At 40.9% G+C, this 15031-nt stretch overlaps 1 protein-coding gene across 3 annotated transcripts in view; it reads right to left on the bottom strand.

Annotated features, from left to right (window-relative positions):
- Positions 1-15031, bottom strand: part of MTDH (metadherin) — a 186394-nt gene that overhangs the window by 106905 nt on the left and 64458 nt on the right. Inside the window, exons 5-6 of one of the 3 annotated variants that reach the window (XM_029591759.1) lie at positions 6721-6789; positions 4222-4458 (exon numbers count right to left, since the gene is read on the bottom strand). In XM_029591759.1, the coding sequence (XP_029447619.1) occupies positions 4222-4458; positions 6721-6789 (306 nt within the window). The remainder of the gene's footprint in view (positions 1-4221; positions 4459-6720; positions 6790-15031) is intronic. The other 2 variants (XM_029591760.1, XM_029591762.1) reach the window with 2 other exon arrangements.

Genomic DNA, 15031 nt, shown 5'->3' with positions numbered 1-15031 from the left:
TGTTTTGAAGAGAAGTCAGAAGGCATCAGAGAGAGCTGTCTTAGGGTCTCATGATGGTCCTTGAGTTCCACCACAGTCCGTTGAATCTGTTCGCCAAACAGATTATCTCCTACACAGGGTAGGTCGGATAACCTGTCTTGTACCTCAGGGCGAAGATCGGAAGACTTGAGCCAGGCCCATCTCCTTGCCGAAATAGCGGCTGCAGATACCCTAGTAGCAGTGTCAAAGATATCGTAAGATGATCTGATCTCATGCTTGCCTGCCTCAAAACCCTTGTTTACTAGGGTTTGGAGCGGATCTTGAAATTGCTGAGGCAGGGAGTCTATAAAATCTTGTATCTGCTTAAAAATGACCCTATATTATTGGGTCATATAGAGCTGATAAGCGGCAATTCGGGAGATGAGCATTGATCCTTGGAAGACACAGCGACCAATGGCATCTAGAAACTTCTGTTCCTTGCCAGGGGGAAAAGAAGTGTGAGGCTTTGATCTCTTTGCTCTTTTCTGTGCAGATTCCACCAATACAGATTGGTGATCCAATTGAGGTTTCTGAAAACCCGGAGCTGACTGCACCAAATAGGTAGTGTCAGCTTTCCTGTGAACTGGAGCAATGGAGCTAGATGTTCCCAGTTCTTCTTGAGGAGATCCAGAAGAAGCTGGTGGATAGGGATGGAGGTTATTTCCTTGGAAGCATCTCCATCTGATGTCTATTATCCTATTCAGTCTGTAATTGGAAGGGAACCAATTCAGACATTTCCTTCACAAAATGTATAAAGGAAAGATCTTCTGGAGGAGAACACTTTCTACTTTCAGTGGGTGAAGGTGGTGAAGGCAAATAATCTGTGTCTGGGGAAGAATCAGGCCAGGTATCATACGGATCAGCACCTGCCCCTCTAGGAACTAGAGGGGGATGGGGTGGTGGGATACCAGAGGGTCCTGGTCTAGGCTCCGAAGGAATAATTGGAGGCACCAATGAAGGTATCGAAGGCACTGGCGCAGGCATCGATGGATGGCTTTGTGGCGCAGACGGTGTATTGGCACCGATGGCTGAGGCAGAACTCCCGATGGAGGGATGCGGAACGGTGTTTCTCCTCCCGATGACAGAGTAAGCGGGGAGGGTACTGGAGCCATCGGTGACCCGGGGTCCATCGGTGGAAGAGCGGACATGAGCACTTCCATCCTGGAGAGCAGCGGTGCCAATGCTGCTGGAATTGGGTCAGTGGTCAGGTTCCACAATCTGTACCGGTGTCTGTGCCGGAGGAACCTGGAGTCGTTGCATCGCCTTGTCAATGTCCTCCTGAACCATCTGGTCCAATTCTTCTCGGAGACCTGGAGCAAGCAGCCCCGGAACAGAAGATGGAGACAGAAGCATAGCCGGAGGCGGAGGGACCACCGTTAAAGGCGGAGTTGCGGCTCCCGATACCCTGTCGGGTTGAGGGTTGCCTCGGTGACCCAGTCGCCAAAAAGGTCGGTGCCTTTTCTGGATGAGGCTTCTTCGACGGCGGCTCGGACGATGGCGAGGTCAATGATTTCGATGTCGATGTTTGTCTCTACGATCCCCTCGGTCCTGGGGGGAGTAGACGGTGTCGAAGGCCGAGATGTTGTCTATGCTGGACGGTCACCGGCCGGTGGTCGATGCTGGCGTGAAATTGACAGAGCTGGTTCTGACAATGTTGATGCAATGGATGGAGTCGGGGTTTGAGCACGGAAGAGAAGAAGAAGAAGTAGTTCCGTCTTCTCTATTCTGGCCTTGTGACCTTTTGGTGTCATTAGGGCACATTTGGTGCAGGTCAAGACATTGTGCTCTCATCCAAGACATTACACAGACTTTATGGGGGTCTGTGATGGACATGGTGCGATTACAGTCTGGGCACCGACTGAACCCCGACGCCATCGAAAATAAATTGAGCCGCGGTACGGTCGATGGCCAATAGGCCGCGAGGGCCAAACTAGACTGTAATCGACGAAGAACGGGTAAAAAATTACCGGAGTACCGCGGCTTGGAAAAGTTCAAGGAGGGGCCCCTGTGGGGCAAATTAACTTTTAGTAATTCCGTGAGGAAAATTCCAGTCAGGAATCTTTGCAGAGCTCCTTAACCACGAGGCTACTGCTGCGTGGAAAAAGAGACGAATGAAGGGGGACCCCTACTGGCTGCAGGGTTAGTGCCATGCTGGGCATACCCAGTAGGGGCCAGTCAAAGTTCTGGAAACTTTGACAAAAGTGTTCCGTGATTGGGCTCCATCCTGTGATGTCACCCATATGTGAGGACTACCATCCTGCTGGTCCTATGAGAATACGCTAATCTGTGATGCATTATAGTTTAATTTGAAACATTAAAAAAAACAACAGATGTGCTTTGTCTGATCACTCATGTTTAATTAAAATGCTACACATCTTACAAAGTCTGCCAGGGGTATGTAAACTTAAGAGCCCAACTGTACATGTTGTATACTGTGGAGCATCTGAAGAACATCTGCATTAGGTGAATAGTTTTAACAATGCAGTTTTAACAGAAAGCAAAATAAATAGTTCTAACACTTAAAAATAAGATATGTAGTAAAGGCTCAGTTACAATTTCTAAATTTCAGCATCACTATAGTTGTCTTGTTTTAAGGTCCGTGCCCACTGAAACCTATAGCTGTGTGACTAGTTGCAAGGCAAATGCTTTCCATAGTGCACAGATCTAAGTGGCAAATCTTTTGGTCACTTAAGCTATTTTCAGCTTTTCCTCAAATTTCTGAGGTCTATAGTAAATATGAATCCAAAGCTTAAGATTTTAAAGTTGTGAGTCAGTAAATTTAAAAGGAGAAAGTCTTGCAGTGTGACATTAACTCCTTACATATAACAGCAAGCAAGGGACCCTTCATCTTAGTGTTAAGACTGAAGGCAGCCTCAGCTGCACCTGTCAACTACATGCTCTCAGAGTAGCATTAGGTCAGTCCTTGCATTATGGAATTCATTGCCCACAATAGTACGTCAGGAAGGGAACTATTTAAAGTTCAGAAAATAAGTAAAGGCATTTCTTTTTGCTAGGGTATATGCAGAATCTGTGTAAAGTGGGTTCTACAAATGTGCAATATATTTAAGTGTCATTTTAGTGTGTATATTGATATGTTAATTTGTTTAATATTTTATATATAATGCATTGTGAACCACCTTGAACATATGGAATTGGTGAAATTGAAATGGGTAAAGCATTTATTTATTCCATTTTATAAGGACTACTTGGAAATGTATTTATTTAGATTTATATTCTGGTTTTTGCACTTTTTTTTTCCAATGCTTCAAAGTGGATTACATTCAGGTATTGTAGGTATTTCCCTATCCCCAGAGGGTTTACAATCTAAGTTTGTACCTGAGGCAATGGAGGGTAAAGTGACTTGCTCAAAGTCACAAGGAGCGACAGCAGGACTCAACCCTGGTCTCCTGGTTCATAGCCCACTGCTAACCACTAGGCTACTCTTCCACTCCACAAATAAAAAAGCCAATGGACTGCTCCTCAAATACAAGTCTTTTTAAATACAATCTTACTGTACACTGCATTTATTCAAGCCAAAGCAACTAATAAAGGTTACATTCATAAAAAAAAAGCAAAAACGCACAACTAAAATATAAAAAAAAAATATATATATAAATTCAAAATTTGCACTAGAATCATAATATAATAAATCCTGCTCAAGCAGAGAAATTCCAACAAGCAAACAAAATTTTTGGATCAATCAAGTCTAACTCAAACCAAATGTTTCTGCAAACAGGACAGATGTCAGCTGATTCCTAAAAGTTTTAGTACATGGTTCCTTCCTAAGCCTTTCCAGTAGCTGATTCCAAAAGGAAGGAACCACTGTAGCAAACATCTTATGGCAATATCGCATTAAAAGTACTCTTATAGAAATTTGATTTTATATCTAATCCCTTTTTTGATTAAGAAAACACATACTTGTTCCTGAAATGCATCTGAAGTTCAAAACCCTAAATTTGTCCTTTAATAAAGTTTATAGACTTTCCTCTGCCAGTATAGAGTGCATCTTCCTGAACCAGGAACATGTGCTGGGCAGCAAGCTGGGTGTGAGCCACAACACTGACTGACAATATGTATTTTTCTTTACAGGATCTCAGGATTGTGCGTGCAAAAGGAAGCCCAAATATTAAGCTTCGCTTATAATTTTATTAGCTTTTATTGTGAATTAAAATGTAAGCAAGTAACTGCAATGAAACCACTTACGAATGCTGGAGAAGAGAGGACGTTCGCTCCAGGTGCTGGTCAAGGGTACACCCCCCCAATCCTTTCCATTTCCACCAGAATCACCAGTATCCTGACTCCAGGCAGAATTCTCACTCTTCCTCTTTGGAGCAGATGGCAAGGATGCCCACTTTTCTTCACTTCCACCCACTTGCGCAGGGAGTTTCATAGGCTTCTCAGTCCAGCTGCCTCCATTAACAGCAGGAATTTCACTCAGCCCTGAAGTATTTGAAGAATGAAATATAATGGGTAAATAAAACACTACACAAGTGTCTTATATAGAACTGTTTTCTTAGGAAGTTCGGGGACACTGAAGAATAAAGGGACTTTGTGACAGTCAAGTCAGTTCCTTTCACTAGTTCTTAGGCTGTATTATCCACCAAGTATGTAATCATACTAAAAGGGAAATGTATTAAGGTTTTACTCCAATGGGGGGGGGGGGAACCCAATAATACAGGGAGATTTTTTACTGCTAAATTGCTGCAAAGTACCCAAAACATTGTCATCTTTGGATAAGCATAATGGTCTTCATCCAGTGGTGTTAATAACAGACATAATTTGCTTTCTAGTTTACAAGGAAGAGTTCTAATGCATAATTATCTCTATTTACATCACTATTCTCATACAATCCAAATGCCTGAGTCTATGCATCACTGGCTCAAGATGCTGTTGTATGTTGTCACTAGAACAGTATGCACAAGCTTGTGATTAAAATTTTTTAATCTGCTTCTAAATGGGTGAGTTGAGAATGCTGTGAAATTTCCATATACCAGGAACCATTAACTCATAAAAAGGATAAACATTAGGATAACTACTTATTTATTTATTTTATTTAACAACTTTTAATATACCGACGTTCGTGTGGCACATCACGCCGGTTTACAAGCAACTCAGATAAAGGAGGAATTACAATGAACAGGGGTAGGGGATGGGAGCAGGCCAGAAAGAGGAGAGGGGTAAAGGGAGATAGGAGAAGAGAGGGAAAAATAGATAGCTTGAGAGAGAGAATATACAACCGTAGAAACAGAAGGAACTTATTTACAGGAGTAGGTATTTACAATAGATGCAATTTGAATAAATCTGTTTACAGCAAATGCGGCTTATCTAAAACAATTTGAAATATTGTAATATGATAAAGTGAAAGGGCGGGGGGGGGGGGGGAAGCAGTGAAATATTGCCAGTGGATAGGGGGGGACTGGGAGGGGGGTCTAGGTTTGGCTAGTAACAAAGAGGAAATTTTAGCTTTCCCCAGATTTGCCAAAAGCTGGTTAAAGTCATTTCCAATTTCAAACATGTTTTATCATCAAGTTCACCTAATTTGTCTAGCTTCATTCAATAGAGACTGACTTCTCAGAAGTCCCTCCCATCATCCAAGAACAAAACACCACCTTAAAAAAAAAAAAAAAGTCTAACATGGTATTCCACTATAAGCAATTTACAATGTCTATTCTGAGAAATATTTACATCAATTAAGACCCAGTTGTTAAGCCAGGGCTTTTCAACCACCCCACAGCCAGTCAGGTTTTCAAGATATCCATATAAATATGCATAAGAAATTTGCACATTCTGAGTCATCTCATGCATATTCATTGTGGACTTCCTGAAAACCCAACTGGCTGCAGGGTCCTCCAGAGCAGGTTTGGGACTCCTTCCTTAAGCATACTGAGACCAATGTATATTAAGAGGATTTCAATATGATAATAACCAGTGAGAAGAATGACCATAGATTTATACTTCAGCAGGCATCCAGTTTGATTTGATTTATAATCCGCCACTTTCTTTTTAATCGGTGATTTAGAACAGTGGTTCCCAGCCCTGTCCTGGAGGTGTGTCTAACTAGTCTGGTTTTAGGATAGCCAAAATGAATATGCAGGAGATAGATTTGCATCCACTTGGATCTCTAATCTCATGCATATTCATTGTGGCTACCCTTAAAACTAAACTTGTTAGGTGTGGCCAACACTACTTTAGAAACACTTGACTGTTGTGAAGCACCAAGTGCTGTCCATAATTCTCAGTACCTGAAGGTTTTACCAATTTTCAGATGTCACTTAGGTGTCAAGACGTTTTGAGGAGTCAGGACATCCTCCCCCTTACCTTTTTGCTTTTTGTTGCTATTTTGTTTGGCTTTTTTATTTTGCTTTTTTTTTTTTTGGTATATTTTGCAGTTTAGGTTTTTGGGGGTTTTTTGCTCCTTTATATTTTGCTTTTCTAAATTTTAGGTAACATGTGCCAAATTTTAAGTTCCCACATGACCTGGCTCCAAATAATTTTCCAGACCTACCCAGATGTATTAAAAAAAGCAAAAAACGAAAGAATCAAGGCTGCAAGCTAATGACTACGAACAACTAATAGTATCACCAAGGGATTCTTATACATGGAGGGGAATAGCTGAAGAAAATATAATCTAGTCAGATTACTCAAAAGCAAAAATAAAATAGCAATCAAAACAGAGGCTGAGCACAGACTGCAGCTTTTTACCTTGAAGTGGAGAATCTCCTTTTCCTAATTTAGTTGTACTAATACGAACAACCTGAAGTGTGTCTCCTGCTGAATAAAGAGCAATCTTTACTACCATCTCTGCACCAAACACTGATCTAGTATATATTTAAAATATGTCACTATCAATATAGTTTTCTGAAGAGATGACCCATTGACCGATGTTGAAAGCTTTTCAATAGCGTGAGAATGGTACTTTTGTCAGTATTTGCAACCAAGTTAATTTTCAGATGGGATCTATTCCCATGGACTAAATAAGCCAAGTATTCTTACATTAATTTAATAGAAACCTTTTTTTGTACTTAACGAGAAGGGATGAGACCTATTATTAAAGGAATGATTAGGAATAGAGTGAATTTCCAATGACTTTCTCCAAGGTCCAATTTCCTTTTCTATGGAAGATTGGTTTTCAAAACAGACCTGATATTCTAGCAATTTTATATTTAAGTATAACTTTTTGTCATTTATATAGTGACATATTAAATAAAATATAACAGATTAAATCTAGGTTCAAGTCTGTTCCAAAAAGCTTACAATCTAAGTGGGTACCTGAGGCAATAGAAGATAAAGTGAGTTGCCCAGAGTCACAAGGTGTGTCAGAGGGAAAGCAGGATTTGAATGTTCATCTCTTGGTTACTCGGCCACTTCTTGTCCTAATCTAAGATTTTTCATTAAATTTTCCACTGAAGAAAAGTATGAAAATGGACACCGTGTTGCATTTCAGACAGCATGTACTAAAAGAAAACCAATACAATACATTGGGGGCCAGTAAGAATTCGATTAAGCTGACATTAAGGAAAAAATGCTTTTGAAGTTACCAAAGGACCCATCCTGAGACTATGTATAGTCTTTCTTCTACCAAATGCATAATTCCATCACTAAAAGTACATTTGTTTATGCTCTATTTTATCAATACCCCTAGTTTAAAACCAGCAAAATTAAATTCTAATTACACTGAAATACAAGTTGACTCCTGAGCCCTTGTAACAAAGCTAGCAATAAAATGCCTTATGTGCCTATCTAATAGGGATGTGCATTTGTTCAGAACGAAATTGCTTAATTCATCCTGTTTTGGGGACAACGAATCCCGAACAAATTTTTCCCGAAATTTCAGTAAAAATTAGTTTTCGGGTCCCCCCCGAATTTCAAAGGCCCAAACTGCGGGAAATACGATATTTCCTGCGGCGGGCCAAAAAACAAAGCCAGAACCAAAAGGTTCAGGCTTTGCAGATCACTATCATCTAGCTTCACCCAAGTTATAAAATAAATCAGATGGTAAAATATGGGAAGAAAATTTCACATTACTTTTCAGTTCCTGCATCCCAATGAGCACATTACTTTTATCTGAGTACAGAGTGGATAAACTACACCAGTGAAAGCAATACTAGTACCAAAGAAATACAACTATCAGAAATGAAAGAGACTCCTTGCAAGCTGAGATGCTGAGACACAGGACAAAATAGGACTAATCTGAGTATCTGGTATATACAATGCTCTCTCAAATTATTCAAAACCAAGTGCTTATTTTTAGTTCTTGTAGTCTGCATTATCTAGTACAATTTGTCAAAACAGATTACAATAAAACATTCATAAAAACCCAACAAAATACATAAACACAAAATAAATATACATGATCTACCAGGCTGGATGGATTTGAAATCTTTTGTGAAAAAAATATTTTTCTTTATTGCTTCCAAAACCTAAAATGAAAAAACTAAGAAACTTATACAGGCTATAAGAGATGCTCATGACAGTGAAAATTAAAATCCTAGATCTCATTTTTGAGACCTCAATAAAAAAAACATTTAGTATTGATAAGTAACTATGACAGACATTTCATTTTTTCCACAAAATCCTTTTTAATCTGAAAAGTTTAACATTTTTTCTCCTTGTCTGAAAGTTTCTAGGCCTCACTTATTACCTAACAGGTGAACTGTGAAAAAGATGACAAAACAAAGTTATGCTGCTGAACAAAAAGGGCTCCCATACTTTACGGCCTTATATAATGGAAGTATTAGCAAACAGCTACTTAGTAAGGTCATCCAAATAAAAAACAAACAATCACCCTTCAAAGCTGGAGCAGAAAGCACAGGAGGCAGAACAGGAAACAGAGTGATAATAAATATCGCCAAGCAATTTGAACCTGCTATGCTCTGAGCTGCGAAGAGTATTAGCTACCACTTTGCAAATTCAAAAAGCATAATGAAGGTAAAGTTGTTTAAGTGCAGTCTGTCCCTAACAGGAAAGGAAAAGTACACTGAACATTCTTGGGCCGTGTCAACACAAACCAAGGGCAAAAATCCAAACGTGTGTCCACACTCTCTCATTTGCATACTCTGAAAACTTATTTTGCTCCACAGGATTCAATGTGGGGAAACTAGTATTATAAGACATAAATCACAGCAGTACCAAAAGTCTGGCATGACATATTACTTCAGTTTTAGAGTCAGAACTACTTAAAGTCAAAACTATAGACCAAAAACTGTAGAAACAGTGCTGTGCAGGTCTCCATCATATAGGCTAAGACTAAATAAGCACCTATTAAGAAAAGAGCTATGAGGATTCCTGTGACATCAGGGCAACTAATATGTAGTAATTAAGGTGTAATAATATTTAGCTCAGCAGCTTTCCATGAGCATCTCATGAGACATAATATAAATATTAATCATGAGATGCTCATGGAAAGCTGCTGAGCTACACACACCCACCCACCTCTATATATCTGTCTCTACTAGATAAATGAGCCCTGACCGACGTGCCGCAAATGCGGTCAGAGCGGAGTGTGCCTGAAAAAAAGTGGCGCTGGGAGGAGCAGTAGCAGCAAGGAGCGGCGGCGAGGAGCAGTAGCAGCGGCGGTGGCGCAAGCGAGGGAGGGACCCCCTCCCCCGGAGATCTTCCGTCTGCGGGTTGTGGATGAGCTGAAAGGGGAGGGAAGGAAATGGACCGAAAACATTTTTTTAAATGTAGCCCGTTGTTACGGGCTTAATATATATATATATATATATATATATACACACACACACATACATACATAACTAGCATTCGTAAGGTTAAATGTAAGTACCACCTCGACACTCATCCAGTCCCATTTCTGTTTCTGATAAGAACTTAAGAAATGCCATGCTGGGTTACACCAAGGTCCATTGAGCCTAGCATCCTGTCATAAGCACCTGAAAGATCCCATTAAAAAGATCTAATTCCTGTTATTCATTCCCAGTGATAGCAACAGCTTTCTTTAGTCTACCTGGCTAAGGAGAAAATAGTTTTATATTGAAAAGCACCGGTCCAAGTACAGATCCCTGAGGCACTCCACTGTTTACCCTTTTCCACTGAGAAAATTGACCATTTAATCCTACTCTCTGTTTCCTGTCTTTTAACCAGCTTGTAAACACCTCCCGCCGGCCCCTGGAACAACCCGGAATTATGTGGCTAAGTTCTAGAATGTAGCTGCATACGGCAATGAATATTGCCAGGCAGCCATTGAGATGGATAACTTTTCAGTTATCCGTCAACAGTTTTGGAATATCTACTTTCCTAACATTTGCCTTTACAATGTTTTCACATCAAACACTAGTGACTAGCTGTCCAGGAACCAGTAATCTCACCTTTTCAGATCAAGAAAGTGGCCTTTACAAATTCATAATTCTAATAGTTAAAAATACAGACCTTAGCAAGCTCACAACATTAATAAATGAAAATGGGCCTATGGAAAAAACAAAAGGAATGGCTTCTGCAAACCAAGACCCCACTTCCAGGGAGCTTGAATAGGCTGCGGGGACCTTAACATCTCAAGAACAGACTGCTGCTTGTAGTGCCCAGAACCAAAGTCAACCCTCAGATGCTAAGAATCAAAGGAATAGATATGCCAAGTACAGAAAGGAAAGGCTCTCAAGCCTAACTTTCATTACAGCGAAGTAGAGGACATGCAGAAGACGTTCATCCCCTATTTTCCCCACAGCACTTATGGGGAACATTTTCAGATCACTGAACATAAACGCCATGCTGGGTCAGAACAAGGTGCATTGAGCCCAGTCTGCTGTCACAGACAGTAGTCAGTCTGCAAAACATACCCAGCAGATCCCAAAAAGTACATCTACTTCTTGTTACACCCAGGGATAGCAATAACTTGTTTACCCAGCTAATGTTTTGTGGACTTTTCCTCCAGGAATTTGTCCAAACCTCTTAAACCATGCAATAGTTGTCACCTTAATGTTCTCTGGCCACAGATTTCACAGCTTGACTGTGGGCGGCATGAAAAAGTACTTTTACGATTGGCTTTAAATCTGTTAGTTGTTAATTTCATGGCGTTTCCCCTTGCTTTAGTATTTTTAAGGGTAAATAATTGTTCTTTATCTGTTCCACCCCATTCATGATTTTATAGACTTATTGTCCCCTCTCAGCTATCGCTATATTCAACTTACTATGTATTGAATACCAAGCAGAAAATTTCCAAATAAAATATCAATATATCTGGAGCAATCTAAGGAATTTTTTTTTTTTTTTTAAACAGAGGAGACAAGGGCAGTATCTGAATTCAGAAAGCATGGGATAAGTACAGGGGATCTTTGAAGAAGTGGTAGGGAATGTAAAGCTAAGATAGGCAGTCATGTTTCTATTATGCATTATTCTTTCCTCTTACCTGCCCTCCCAACTAATCAACAGCAGGGCAGATTTTAAAAAATTGCGCGAGCAAAAGTACACCAGATTTTATAAGATACGCGCGTATCTTATAAAATCCGGGGGCGGCGCGCACAAGGGGGTGCACATTTGTGCAACCTGCGCGCGCCGAGCCCAGCGCGGCCTGCCTGTTCCCTCTGAGGCCGCTCCGATTTCGAAGCGGCCTCGGAGGGAACTTTTCTTCGCCCTCCCCCCACCTTCCCCTACCTAACCCACCCCCCCCGGCCCTATCTAAACCCCCCCCTTAACTTTGTGCGCGTCGCCGGCAGCCCCGCTCCGTCCTCCGGTCCCGGGGGCATGGTCCGGAGGCCTCGACCACGCCCCCGGGCCGGCGCCACGCCCCCGAAACACCACGTCATTTTGGGAACGCCCCCCAGACACACCCCCTCCCTCCCCATTTTGAAAGCCCCGGGACTTACGCGCGTCCCAGGGCTTTAAGCGCGCCGGCGGCCTATGCAAAATAGGCACGCCGGCGCGCAGGGGTTTTAAAATCCGCCCCAGCAATTTCAGGGTGGCTACAACTCAAGTTCCCAGGAATGCTTTCCAGTCTCACCTCTCCCCTCTTGTTTTCTGTATTGGAACTGAATGTGATGGAGCAGGAATCAAGGCTCTTCCGTACTGAACAAGATTTAGCATAATTGCGAGGCAACAAATAGTCAGCTGGCCTGCTACGCCCCCTCCCTGATTTTTCCCACCCTAGGCATAGGCTTAATGTGCCTATTAGTAAATCCAAGCCTGATGATAGGCTGTTTATAGTTTCCCAAATCATCATAGAGTCCTTTTTAAAGAAAGACTGGAATTACACTTGCCACCCCCTCCAGTCTTCAGGTATTGCAGCTGTTTTAAATAAGTTACAGATAACTAGTAGCAGTATTGCAATTTCATATTTGAGTTTTTAGCCTTTGGGATGGACGCCACCCAGTCTTGGTGATTTTACACTTATCAATTTGATCTATTACATCTTCCATCACAACAGATTTTCTTTTTAGCTGCTCAGAATCAAAGAATGTTTCCAGTATAGGTATATTCCCCAACATCCTCCTCAGTAAAGACAGAAACTAAGAACTGATTCATTTTCTGCTATTTCCTGGTCTTTCCTGAGCATCCCTTTTATCCCTCAGTCATCTAGTAGCCCAACTTAGACTCCCTCACAGGCTGGGTGTGTCTTATGTACTTGAAAAAGTTTTAGTTTTTGCCTCCCTGGCAAGCTTCTCAAATTCTCTTGGCCTGTCTTACATCTAACTTGCCAGTATTTATGTTGTCTATTTTCTTCGTTTGGGTCTGCTTTCCACTTTTTGAAAAGATGCTCTTTTGGCTTTCACCGACTCATCTCACCATAAAACCATTTTGGCAGTCATTTGGTCTTACTTTGACCTGAGCATCCAAGATGGTATCCTTAAAAAGAGATGGTGCTAGCTTTTTTGCTGCCCTGTGTGAACAATTGTGCTGCTCCCCACCCACATTTACATCATTCAGTCTCTGACTTGGGCCTCACAAATAAAGCCCAGCTCCTTCCAGCAACCTAAACTTTAAAAATTGTCACCACTCTACCCCCTGGGTCTTCACCCCTCCCCCAGAACACATTGCTGGTGCCAGAGTATTATGTGCCTTATGCAAATCTTATACCCTTGAGCCCCTGCATCCTGCTCTCTCCACATACAGTTAAAAATTTATAACAGATTTTACATGAAAAAGAATATTCAAAGTACAGTCTTCTGAGGTAAAAATATATCACAAGTGTTTGCATGCAGTTTAGTACCAACCAGAAAACCCTACAAGAAGACACTTGAAACACATATGGTATTAGAGCTACTGTAATTATGTTAAGTGTGGGTTTGACCCTCAAAAAGCCATGAGTAAATTACAATTAAAATATAATAAACCTCCCACATCAACACAGCACTATCTGCCAGCACTTAAAAATATAATAATCCTACCTATGAAAAGCCAACACTGGAAATATTACCATACCCTAAAACACCAATACACCTCATATTAGGAAAACAGAACAAACCAAGCTGCTATAGATTCCTACACGCTAGCAGAATACCTCTTCCCTCAGACACATATGCAGAACACAGGCAGACCCTCACCAAATACAGGAAAAAGAACCATACATTGGAAACAGAAACATGCAGGCAAAAACTGTCTAGGAAAACCACAATAAGTCAGACAATGGAAAAATAGACATCACCAACCCTCAACATTTTAAACAAAATCAAGAAAAAGCAAGTTTGCTTAACGTAAATGGTGTTTTCTGTAGATAGGATGAATTAGCCATGCTATTTGGGTGACATCACCAATGGCGCACTCTAGCGGACATTCTTCTCCAAGTTTCAAAGTCTTTGTGTGCTGCGCCGGTGCGGTACTTCCTGCACAGCACGTTATCACTCTCTTCAGTTACTAAAAAAGCTAGAAGGTGGCGGCCTTAGTATATAGAAGCAAAACAAAATGTCCAGGGAGGAGGGTGGGAAGCATGACTAATTCGTCTTGCTATGTACAGAAAACACTGTTTACAGTAAGCAAACTTGCTTTTTTTCCCTGTAGATAAGAGGGCTGAATCAGCCCTGCTATTTGGGAGTCTCCAGCATATAAATAAAAAAAACCAAGGTATGGAATAGAGATGATGGTTTAAGTCTACCTATTATTCCATACCTTACATTTCTTTTTTTTTTTTTTTACTCCTTAGTGGACATGGTTTTCTGGTCTAGCACACTGGATAAAACTGCCTCTCCCAGCCCGCTGTTTGCAGCTGCTAAACAGTCTAAGCAGTAGTGTGCAGTAAACGTGTGAACTAAGGACCACATGGCAGCTCTACATATGTCCTCTATGGGAACATTTTGCAGTTACGTTATAGAAGAAGCTTTAGCTTGCAGCTGATGTGCTAAAACTGAACCTGATAAGGGAATTTGCATTGAAGTATGACAGAACTGAGTACAGTTTGTGATCCAGTGTGATATGCTTCTTTTGGAAACTGCAAATCCTAGTGAGTTTGGGCTGAATGATACAAACAGTTGGGAAAACTTGTGAGGCAGAGTTCTTTTCAAAAAGAGCATTAGCCTACTATAAGCAATCTAATGTATGGAGCATAGATTCTCTCTTGTTTGCATGAGGCCTGGGAAAGAATATTGGAAGTGTAATGTTTTCATTAATATGAAGAGCTAACACTATCTTGGGAAGGAACTTAGGATGAGTTCGGAGAACTACTTTGTCGTAGTAAAATTGTAAGTAAGGTGAGAAATGAACTAAAGCTTGAAGTTCACTTATTCTTTGGCTGAAGTTATTGCTACTAGAAAAACTACTTTTCAAGTTAGATATTTCAAATGAGAAGACTGCAGAGACTCGAAAGGAGCTTTCATTAATGTTGATAAGACAACGTCGAGATCCCAAGGGACCAAGGGTTTCCAGATTGGAGAATGAAGATTAAATAGTCCTTTTATGAAACAAGGTATTAAAGGATGTGAGGTTATGGAGGAGCCATTATGTTTCATATACTGCTATGTCTCTGAGGTGTACTCTTACTGATGAAGTAGCTAAGCTTGATTTGAAGAGGTGAAGCAAGTAAGTGAGATTTTCCGAAGGTGTCGAGGAGAATGGATGAATTTTTTTGATTTGA

This window comes from Rhinatrema bivittatum, chromosome 2, assembly GCF_901001135.1.
Source record: "Rhinatrema bivittatum chromosome 2, aRhiBiv1.1, whole genome shotgun sequence".
Lineage (NCBI taxonomy): Eukaryota > Metazoa > Chordata > Amphibia > Gymnophiona > Rhinatrematidae > Rhinatrema > Rhinatrema bivittatum.
This window is presented reverse-complemented; position numbering and strand designations above follow the sequence as displayed.